Genomic DNA, 11548 nt, shown 5'->3' with positions numbered 1-11548 from the left:
CTGACAATTTGACTGCAACCTCATGAGCGACCCTGAGACAAGAACAGCCCAGCTTAGCCCCTCTCAAATCCCTGACCCACAGAACCTAAGAGATAATGAATATTTGTCATTTTAAGCTGCAAAAATGTGGGGTAATTTGTCACACAACAATAGATAACCAATACACTCTCTTTGGCCCATGTGGTAAAAGTCTGTTCTTCTCCAGGGAAAGGTGCCCCAGTCCTTGGTCTGGTCCATCTTGGGACTGCAGGAGCCACCCCAGGACCCAAAGGCCAAGGCACAGACCACAGACACTGGGCCGGGCTGCCTGTGTCTCACAGGCTGTTTATTTATCCAAGAGTAAGGAGGAGAGAGAGGATGAAGAGAAAAACCAGACTCCCCAAGGTGGCAGGGCTGAGGGGAAAAACAAACAAAGTCTCCTCTTGTTTCTCTTGCCGCTGACCCCAGGGGACTCCAGCTTCAGATGGGACCTCTAGGGGTGGCTTAGGGGCCTCGAGGAGGCCTGGCAGCTCAGCTGTTGGCTGGGGTCAGGATCCGCACAGGGGCAGGTCCCAGACTCGGAATGGCTTCTGTGTACACAAAATATCTCTCCGCAAAAGGCACTGGTGGAGGGGGGCAGCAGGAAGGCCACCCCATCACAGGCAGAGTCCACTCTGTCCTGGGTCTGGGTCCTGGGCCCCGGGCCCCAAGACCAATCCAGTCTCCCTCAGGGGTGGGGTCTCAGAGGCCCTTGTTCCTCTCCTCTCCCTTCCCTCAGCCCAGGGGTGAGCAGGCAGTCGGTGGAGGCCCAGCTCAGGCCATGTCATGGACACCCCTCTTCAGGGCTAGTGCATCCGGTGACTTCTAGGCCAATAGCCCAAGGCGGGTGACTTTGGCCGAGAGGAAGGAGTGGATGATGAAGACTATGGTTTTGGGACACGAGTGCAGGTCCAGCTGCTGCAGGGTGGATGGAGAGAAGAGTCAGGGCCCTGGCCAGCCTGGCCTCCAAGAGTGCATACCCCCTCCTCCCCAGGGTGCAAAGGCAGCCCCTCACTCACGATCTCGCCTTCAGCACCTCCAAAGTCCAGGAAAAGGAGACTGGCACCATCATCTGAAGACATCTGCAGCTTCTCGAAGGGCTGTCGCAGGAGCACAGCTCGGGCTGCACCTGGCTCAGCCGCCCACAGTGTGAAGCCCTTGTCGATGTGCACAGACAGGCTGCAGGGACGCCCGTTCCATGTGCAGGCTGCAGGGAGGGCACATAGGTACAGGCACAGCTGGCACCTCAGACAATACACCCCAACCTCCAACCCCCACCGCAGCTTACAAAGTGGGGCCTGAATGCCTCCAGGGACGGGAGGCTCACTGTTTGTCGTGGCACCTGTACACCCACCCTGCAGAGAGTCATCACCCCCACCCTCAGAGGACCTACACCCACTTCCAGTCCACAAGTAGAAAGGGGGAGCTTAAAATCTGCCATGGACTGGAGGCTCACTCCTGATAAAGGCATCATCAGATCGACCAAGCACCGCCCTTGGAGACCTGCAGAGTTGCCCAGCTAAATTTAAATTTCAGATAAACAATGACTAATTTGGGCATACTTCTATGAAAAAAGTATTCACTGTTAACCTGAAATTCAAATGAGGCTGGGTGTCCTGTATTTCCTCTGGCAACCCTACCCCAAGTGCCATCTCTCACATCCTCACCAGCAGATTGACAAAGCTGGAGCAAGAAAACCCCAGGGAGAAGAGTCTCTGCCTGCCAGGGCACCTGCACATCCAAAACAGAGGGCCCAAACCCAACTTCCTTTTTTTTTTTTTTTTTGGAGAAACAGTCTCACTCTGTTACCCAGGCTGGAGTGCAGCGGGCACAATCCCAGCTCACCACAACCTCCACCTCCCGGGTTCAAGCGATTCTTGTTCCTCAGCTTCCTGCATAGCTGGGACTACAGGCACCTACTACCATGCCCAGCTAATTTTTGTATTATTATTATTATTTTTTTTTTTTTGAGACAGAGTCTTGCTCTGTTGCCCAGGCTGGAGTGCAGTGGTGCAATCTGGGACCACTACAACCTCCGCCTCCCAGATTCAAGCAATTCTTCTGCCTCAGCCTCCTGAGTAGCTGGGACTACGGGCGCCCGCCACCACACCTGGCTAATTTTTGTATTTTTAGTAGACACAGGGTTTCACCATTTTGGCCAGGCTGGTCTTCAACTGCTGACCTCAAGTGATCCACCCGCCTCAGCCTCGCAAAATGTTGGGATTACAGGCATGAGCCACCACACCCAGCCAATTTTTGTATTATTAGTAGAGACGGGGTTTTGCCATGTTGGCCAGGCTGGTCTCAAACTTCTGACCTCAGGTGATCCACCCACCTTGACCTCCAAACCCCATTTTCTGTCCCCTCCTGAAGTGCCCTAAAGAAGGAAGCTTGAATGCCCCTGGGGATAAGAGGCTCATTACCAGAGGGACACTCCCAGATCCTCCCAGCACACCTGTAGACACCTCCTGCACACCCTCGGCGGCCCGGTGACAGCCATCCACCAGCTGGCGGGTCCAGGCAGCCAGCTCCTGCGGTGACTCCACGCTGAACAGGTGAGTGTCCACACCGTGATGCGTGCCCGTGCGCAGGGCAAAAGAGAGCTCTGCGTCGTAGGGCACTGAGCCCTTGGAGGGGCCTGAGTGCACCAGTCTGGGGGTGAGGGGCAGAGGGCTGAGCATGAGGCCTCGGGCAGGGGGCAAATAGTTCTGGGCAAAGGGGCCAATGACCTGGGAAAAACCCTGTAAATCCTTTACCACCTAACAGGACAGGACTTGCCAGGGGGCACTGATTGACTCAGCAGGAGACATCTCCTGCCACCCTCCCTGTCGCTCCCTTGGCTCCGGCTACACTGGTGTCCTCACACACACCTAGCACACGCCTGCCTCAGCACCTCTGCGTATGCTGTTCCCTCTGCCTATACACGCTTCCCTGATTATCTCCATGGCTCACTTCCTTCAGATGTTAGTTTAAATGTCACCTCCTCTGAGAAGCTTTCCCTGGCCTGCCAGTCCAAAATAGCACCCTTGTCACTCACTAGCCTTACTTTTTCATCATGGTACCAGAAATTATACTTTTTATTATTTGTTTTTGTTGGTTTTTCACTGTCTTTTTCACTAGGATGTCAGCTAGGTTAGAAATGTTGATCTTGCGTTCACCACTGTATTCCCAATAAGTAAAACTATGCCTGACCACAGTAGGTGCTCAATAAACATTTGTTGCCTGACTTGAATCACTTGATTAGGTAGACAATCCAGGACCTAATTATCCCTAGTAGCCAGCAGGCTCCTGACACACGGGCCAGAGCCAGCCTGAGGTAAGGAGACATGGGTGACAAGGACTTCAGACCCCTGCAGCTTGACTGTCACTTGCTGTGTGGCCTTGGTAAGCCAACTGCCCCTCTCTGGGGCAGACCTAAGAGTTCTGCCCCATATCCCTCTTTGTTCCTCCCTTCACCCACTCTTTCTCCTATAGCTCACATCCCCCCCAGACTTCTGCTGACGCCAGCCTTCCACTTTCCAGCCCTGAGCTGCAGACCCCTGAGTCCCCAAGCTTCCTATCCAAGCTCCCTCTCCATCCCACACACACTCTGGACTTGACTCAGCATCTTGCTCCAGCCTCCTCCCTTTCCACCCCCACCCCCAGTCCCACGCTCACCCAGACACCAGCTCCAAACCTCCTGTTCATTCCAGACCCCTCCTTCACCCGCCCCATCTGGCAAGCACGGAGCCCTGTTAATTTTACACCCATGTGGTTTCCAATGCCAATGCTGCCTTTCTTCTCCATCTGCTCCTGCCGCCCACTTCCACCTCCCCCAGCCACCATCATCTCTCCTGCACGACTGCAGCGCTTCCCCACTTCCATCCTGTACTCTCCGCAGCATTTTCCATGTGGCAGCCACAGGGATTCTCTTAAAGCAACCAGAGCACCTCGCTCCCCAGCTTAAACCCTTCAACACTGCCAAACTCTTAAGATAAAGCTAACATTCCTTAATCAGGCAAAAGAAGCTCTGCAAGATCAGGCCCTGCCAACTCCCTTCTCTCCATTTCCTGCATGAATTCTGGTTATCACAAACTCATCATGCCTCTGTACCTTTGACCATGATGTTCTCTCTGCATGGGATGCTCTTTCACCCTTTCTTAAACAGAAAACTTCTACTCATCCATCAAAGTCCAGCTCAGATGTCACCTCCTCCCTGAAGCGTTCCTCAACTACCCCTACAGAGTTAAGTGGCTCCTACAAACTCTGCACTGTAATGGCTGTTCCTGGGTCTGTCTCCCCAATCAGACAAGGTTCTCTCTGGAGGCAGCGACTGTTGGGGTCAGCTCTGTGCCCTCTGACCCATGCAGCATAAGGCATAAGTGTCAATGAATGAGTGGCTAGCGGGGACCTTATGTCCTTTTGTTCCAAGCACCCATTTTACAGATAAGGAAACTGAGGCCCAGATAGGGCAGAGACTTGCTTCAGGTCACCTAGGGAATAGCTGAGGGTGGACAGGGCTGGAGTTTCCAGCTTCTGGGGCCCTGCTGGAGCATCTCCCGGCAAGTTCTGGGGCAGACATACTGCCCCTGCCCATGGGTACCTGGTGGCGATGAGTGGGGCAGTACGGACTGGCCGGCTCAGGGCCTCGCGGGTCTCAGGGAGAGAAGAGTAGAGGAGCAGTTCCTTTTCAGTCAGCAGGGCCAGGGTGGGGGCCGTGCCCCCACTGGGCAGCTGCAGGGGACAAAACAGCAGTAAGGATGGGTGGGGGAAGAGAGGGCAGAGGGCCAGGGTGGGGCAAGGTAGCTGGGGCACTGGGAACAGGGCCAGCTCCAAAGGAGCAGAAGAGAGGGAGGGATAGGTCCCAGGCCCAGCAGGCACCTGCTCAGTCAGCCAGCCAATCTGCTTGATGTCCTGGCTGGCAGCTGTGCTGGTGGCTGCCAGCAGTGCCTGCAGCTCATCCTTGACCCGCAGCATCAGAGCGTTGACCTGGGCTTGGATGGCACTCGCCCACGACCTCGCGCTGGCCTCATCCTTGGCCCTCAGGAAGAGGGTGTCTTGGCCTTCTGCCGAGCAGATCTCCAGATACCTGCAGGCACAAATGGGTGGAGGCAAGGACCTGACCACTAGGCTGCAGCTGCCCAACCCTGGCCCAAGAAACCCCACCCACCACCAAACCAGAAGAAACCAGGGGGATGTCCCTGAGAATCAGAAGCGACCCTCACTACTGGGCTCCAGCCGCAGTTGCTGTGGCCTCATGGGGCATAGGGACAAGAAAGTGTGAGACACACACACATATTCATGTATTTTGTGGGGATTTTGTTATTTTTGAAACAGAGCCTCGCTCTGTCACCCAGGCTGCACTGCAATGCCCCAATCTCAGCTCACTGCAATCTCCGCCTCCCAGGTTCAAGCGATTCTCCTGCCTCAGCCTCCCAAGAAGCTGGGATTACAGGTGCACGCCACCACACCCAGATCATTTTTGTATTTTTAATAGAGATGGGGTTTCACCATATTGGCCAGGATGGTCTTGATCTCCTGACCTCGTGATCTACCCGCCTCTGCCTCCCAAAGTGCTGGGATTATAGGCATGAGCCACCGTGCCTGGCCTTATTTTTTTTATTTTTAGTAGAGATGGGGTTTCACCATCCTAGCCAGGCTGGTCTCGAACTCCTGACCTCAAATGATTAGCCTGCCTTGCCCTGCAAAGTGCTGGGATTACAGACATGAGCCACCGTGCCTGGCCTACACATATGGATATACACACAAATACACACACACACTCAAACATGCACGATGGTGTGATGGGGCCTAAATTATTGCTGTGTGACTATTCCTAATCTTGCCCCTTTCTCCTGGTTTCTAAGGAACATCCTCTTCTGGGCCAGCTCCCAGGTTCTCCTTGTTGCACAGAACCGAACTAATTCACTAATAAGAGCAGGAAAAAAAAAAAGAAAAACTAGGCTGGGCATGGTGGCTCATGCCTGTAATCCCAGAACTCCGAGAGACTAAGCCAGGAGGATGGCTTGAGCCCAGGAGTTCGAGACCACCCTGAGCAACAAAGTGAGACACTCATCTCTAAAAAAGAAAAAAAAAAAAAGTTTTTTTTTTCTTTGAGATGGAGTCACGCCCTGTCATCCAGGCTGGAGTGCCGTGGCACAATCTCTGCTCACTGCAAGCTCCGCCTCCCAGGTTCATGCCATTCTCCTGCCTCAGCCTCCTGAGTAGCTGGAACTACAGGCACCTGCCAGCATGCCTGACTAATTTTTGGCATTTTTAGTAGAGACAGGGTTTCACCGTGTTAGCCAGGATGGTCTCGATCTCCTAACCTCATGATCCGCCCGCCCCGGCTTCCCAAAGTGCTGGGATTACAGGCATGAACCACTGCGCCCGGCCCAAAAAAAAATTTTTTTTTTAGTTAGCCAAGCATGGTGACATGTGCCTGTAGTCCCAGCTACTTAGAGGCTGAGGCAGGAGAATCACTTGAGCCCAGGAGTTTGAGGCTGCAGTGAGCTATGAGGGTGCCACTGCACTCCAGCCTAGATAACAGCACAAGATCTCATCTTAAAAAACAGAAAAACAGGCCGGGCGCAGTGGCTCATGCCTGTAATCCCAGCACTTTGGGAGGCCGAGGCGGGTGGATCACCTGAGGTCGGAGTTCAAGACCAGCCTGACCAACATGGAGAAACCCCGTCTCTACTAAAAATACAAAATTAGCTGGGCGTGGTGGCACATGCCTATAATCCCAGCTACTAGGGAAGCTAAGGCAGGAGAATCGCTTGAACCTGTGAGGTGGAGGTTGTGGTGAGCCGAGATCGCATCATTGCACTCCAGCCTGGGCAACAAGTGTGAAACTCCGTCTCAAAAAAAAAAAAAAACACACACACAGAAAAACAGACCGGGCGCGGTGGCTCACGCCTGTAATCCCAGCACTTTGGGAGGCCAAGGCAGGCAGATAACCTGAGGTCAGGAGTTCAGGACCAGCCTGACCAACATGGAGAAACCCCATCTCTACTAAAAACACAAAATTAGCCGGGCATGGTGGCGCATGACTGTAATCCCAGGTACTAGGGAGGCTGAGTCAGGAGAATCGCTTGAACCCGGGAGGTGGAGGTTGTAGTGAGCTGAGATTGTGCCATTGCACTCCAGCCTGGGCAACAAGCGTGAAACTCCATCTAAAAAACAAAAACAAAAACAAAAACAAAACAACTACAACAAAACTAAACTAAAGAGGTTTGAGGCCAGGCATGGTGGTTCACACCTATAATCGCAGCACTTTAGGAGGCTGAGCTGGGCAGATCACTTCAGGCCAGGAATTCAAAACCAGCCTAGCCAACAGGGCAAAACCCCATCTCTTCTAAAAACACAAAAAAATGGCCGGGCGCGGTGGCTCAAGCCTGTAATCCCAGCACTTTGGGAGGCCGAGACGGGCGGATCACGAGGTCAGGAGATCGAGACCATCCTGCTGACACAGTGAAACCCCGTCTCTACTAAAAAACACAAAAACTTAGCCGGGCGAGGTGGCGGGCGCCTGTAGTCCCAGCTACTCGGGAGGCTGAGGCAGGAGAATGGCGTAAACCCAGGAGGTGGAGCTTGCAGTGAGCTGAGATCCGGCCACTGCACTCCAGCCTGGGCGACAGAGCGAGACTCCGTCAAAAAAAAAAAAAAAAACAAACACAAAAAAATTAGCCAGACGTCATGGCGGGCACCTGTAGTCCCAGCTACTTGGGAGGCTGAGGCACCAGAATCACTTGATCCCGGGAGGTGGAGGTTGCAGTGAGCTGAGCTTGCACCACTGCACTCCAGCCTGGGTGACAGAGTGAGATCCCCCATCTCAAAAAAAAAAAAAGAAATAATAAATTATTGTTTTCTAAACCACTAAATTTTAGGAATGGTTTGTGATATAGCAACAGATAGCCAAAATACCAGGAGAAAAGACTTTGGCTTTTGTCTTCTTTCTGCCTGGAATATGAACACAATTCTTGGGATGCAGCCACCATCCTGCCTCCACAAAGAAGAAAACCGCCCATAATTAAAATGGCAGAGCAGGAAGCTAGAAGCCTGGTTCCTTGATGGCATCCTGGAGCATCTACAGCAGCCAGAATAGCTGACCCCTGGACTTTTTTTAAACGTGGGAAAATTAACCCCTTTTATTTAAGTAATTTCTTGTTGGAGTTTCTATACTTGCAGCCCAGTGCAATCCTAACATTGAGTAAAAGTTTGAAGTAGTTTTCATTATATTTTGGTTGCCAGGCTGTATCCCTATGACTGGGATACTGCACTGACAGTGGGCCATATGGAACCCCAGTTATATTCAGATTACATGTATACTCAGGCATGTACATGTTCAAACACACATGCAGACATATGTGCATACACACATACAAATAACATAAACACACGTACAAATCTATACTCACATGCAAATGCTCTCACATATACATACAAACACTTGCATTTACATGTCATCTACATGTGCACACACTTGGAAACATATACACACATGTTTCAGGTAATGTCTGGGATCAGGCTGGGAATCTAAGGTTCTGTGAGTCTCTGAAAGGACTAATACTACCTCACCTTCACCCTCACAAAAGGCCTTTCCGGGCCAGGCATGGTGGCTCACCTCTGTAATCCCAGCACTTTGGGAGCCCAAGGTGAATGGATCTTGAGGTCAGGAGTTTGAGACCAGCCTAGCCAATGTGGTGAAACCCCATCTCTAGTAAAAATACAGCCGGATACATGCCTGTCATCCTAGCACTTTGGGGGGCCGAGGCAGGCAGAATGCCTGAGCTCAGAAATTCAAGACCAGCCTGGGCAACATGGTGAACCCCTGTCTCTGCTAAAATACAAAAAAAAATTAGCCGGGCATGTTGACAGGTGCCTGTAATCCCAGCTACTTGGGAAGTCTGAGGCAGGAGAATCGCTTGAACCCAGGAGAAGGGGACCGCAGTGAGCCAAGATTTCACCACTGCACTCCAGCCTGGGCAACAGAGCGAGACTCCATCTCAGAAACAAAAACAAAAACAAAGGCTCTTCTGTAGAGCATCTGCAAGTGACCTGTGAATCACCAGGTCTTGCCTCATGGGGGCAGGCAAGAGGTGTGGCATCAAGTGAGACCAAGAGATTTGGATACTGGACATTATTAACCAGCCCTCCCAGCCAATGTTGGGCATTTGCTTGGCATTGAACCCTGGCTGTCACTAGGACCCACAGCCCAAGCTTGTAATGCATATACCACTTAAGCATCACCTCCAACACTGCATATCCCACTTGACCAAATATGCGCCATTCAGCCACCACCATCACTCAGGCATCTTGCAACTTCCAAAGCAGAAAGGACTACCAGGAATGAGGCAAGCACCACCCTTTCTGGTTGTGTGATCTCAAGCAGGTTACTTCCCCTCTCTGTCCTCATCTATAAAATGGAGGTGAGCTGGGAACGATGGCTCATGCCTGTAATCCCAGCACTTTGGGAGGCCAAGGCAGGCAGATCACCTGAGGTCAGGAGTGCGAGACCAGCCTGGCCAACATGGTGAAACCCCGTCTCTACAAAAAAATACAAAAGTTAGGCAGGGCACAGTGGCTCACGCCTATAATCCCAGCACTTTGGGAGGCCGAGGCAGGCAGATCACCTGAGGTCAGGAGTTCGTGACCAGCCTGACCAACATGGAGAAACCCCGTTTCTACTAAAAATACAAAAAATTAGCCAGGCATGGTGGCGGGCGCCTGTAATCCCAGCTACTTGGGAGGCTGAGGGAGGAGAATTGCTTGAACCCAGAAGGCGGAGGTTGCAGTGAGCCAAGATCACACCACTGCACTCCAGCCTGGGCGACACAGTGAGACTCTGTCAAAAAAAAAAAAAAAAAAAGTTAGCCAGGTGTGGTGGCGGGCACCTGTAGTCCCAGCTACTTGGGAGGCTAAGGCAGGAGAATCATTTGAACCCAGGAGGCAGGATTGCAGTGAGCCAAGATCATTGCACCACTGCACTCCAGCCTGGGTGGCAGAGCGAAACTCTGGCTCAAAAATAGTAATAAAATAAAATAAAAAGGAGGTGAAATAATAGGACTTTGCCCATTGGGCCTCTGTGAGAGCTAAATAATACTGCACATGGAAAGCACTCAGCACAGTGCTGGGTACACAGTATACACTCAGTAAATGTTTGGTGGTATCAATATTATCAATGAACTGTTAAAGGCTGCTCAGATGTGAAGGATGTAACCGTCCATGGCCCTGATAAAACCAGACATCTCAGAGCTCAAGCAGAGTGGGAAGAGACGAGAGGATCGGTGAGTCTAATAACCTTATCTCACAATGGATAATCTAAAGGTCAGTGAGGAAAAGGGCCTAGTTCAAAGAGAACCAGGACTGGAACACAGGGTTCTTCCCCAGACCAAGTTCATCCCCATATGTGAGCTGCCCAGAGGAAGAAGTGAGAAGCAAAGCATACCATCATCTCCATAGCTTCACTCATGCTTCCAGTCAATCTATCTTTTAAGCACCTACTATGTTCTGGCATCATGCTGGTCATTCGTACAACACAGAGGTGTCTTTCCGTTGGTCCTACCACCTGACACCAGAGCATCTGTCTGTCTGAGTTGCCCCCCAGCCCAGCCTTACCTGGGCTCCGGGTCAGTGGGGGTGCACCTCTTCGAGACATATGCCATCTTCAAGGACACGTGTTTGGCCTCACTGAGGTTCTGGGGTGTGGGGCCAGGGGAGGAAGGCTGCCGCTGAAGGGGTGAGGCAGGAGGTGAGTCCCAGCCGACCGAGGTCCCACCAGCAGAGTTCTTGAAATACGGTGAGACGTCCTTCATATACTTGACTGATTGGGAGAGACATCAGCAGTCACCACTGTGACATGGGCTCCCAGCACATATCACAATTGTCACTAATTTATTAAGAGTGTCCAGTGTCACTATTAGACCTTTAGTAAGCAAGAGTCCAATAGTGATATTAACAAATTCTTCTAGGTTAAAGTCTCTGATGGGGCAGTGGAGCAGAAAATACCGTATCCCTTTTCTCTATCCCTATATAGAGATAGGGCCTGCCTATATCCCTTCTCTCATTTTCCCTGTGGTTGATAGACACACAGCCACTGGAAGAAAGACTCTATTTCCCAGCCTCCTTTGCAGTGAGGTGTGGCCATGTGACTTTTTTTTTTTTCTTTTTGAAACAGTTTCTCTCTGTCACCCAGACTAGAGTGCCGTGGTGCTATCACAGCTCACTACAGCCTCAGTCTCCCAGATCAGTCAATCCTCCCACCTCAGCTCCCTAAGTAGCTGGGTCTACAGATATGCACCACCACACCCAGCTATTAATTTGTTGTAGAGATGGAGTCTCACCATGTTGCTGGTCTTGAACTCCTAGACAGTGTATACAAGAAGGTGGTTAAAAGACTTTCCCAGGCTGGGCGTGGTGGCTCACGCCTATAATCCTAGCACTTTTGGAGGCCAAGGCAGGCGGATCACTTGAGGTCAAAAGTTCGAGACCAGCCTGACCAACATGGTGAAACCCCGTCTCTACTAAAAATACAAAAATTAGCCGGGCG

General features: G+C 51.7%; 1 protein-coding gene across 2 annotated transcripts in view; it reads right to left on the bottom strand.

Moving 5' to 3' along the window:
• Window positions 1-290: 290 nt before the first annotated feature.
• SNTA1 (syntrophin alpha 1) overlaps window positions 291-11548 on the bottom strand; it is a 35478-nt gene continuing 24220 nt past the window's right edge. Inside the window, exons 3-8 of one of the 2 annotated variants that reach the window (XM_025398730.1) lie at window positions 10618-10822; window positions 4879-5086; window positions 4601-4731; window positions 2474-2670; window positions 1038-1225; window positions 291-936 (exon numbers count right to left, since the gene is read on the bottom strand). In XM_025398730.1, coding sequence (XP_025254515.1) covers window positions 844-936; window positions 1038-1225; window positions 2474-2670; window positions 4601-4731; window positions 4879-5086; window positions 10618-10822 — 1022 coding nt within the window. In that variant the 3' untranslated portion in view covers window positions 291-843. The remainder of the gene's footprint in view (window positions 937-1037; window positions 1226-2473; window positions 2671-4600; window positions 4732-4878; window positions 5087-10617; window positions 10823-11548) is intronic. The other variant, XM_025398732.1, reaches the window with a different exon arrangement.

The sequence above is a fragment of the Theropithecus gelada genome, chromosome 10, assembly GCF_003255815.1.
Source record: "Theropithecus gelada isolate Dixy chromosome 10, Tgel_1.0, whole genome shotgun sequence".
NCBI classification, from domain to species: Eukaryota; Metazoa; Chordata; class Mammalia; order Primates; family Cercopithecidae; genus Theropithecus; species Theropithecus gelada.
This window is presented reverse-complemented; position numbering and strand designations above follow the sequence as displayed.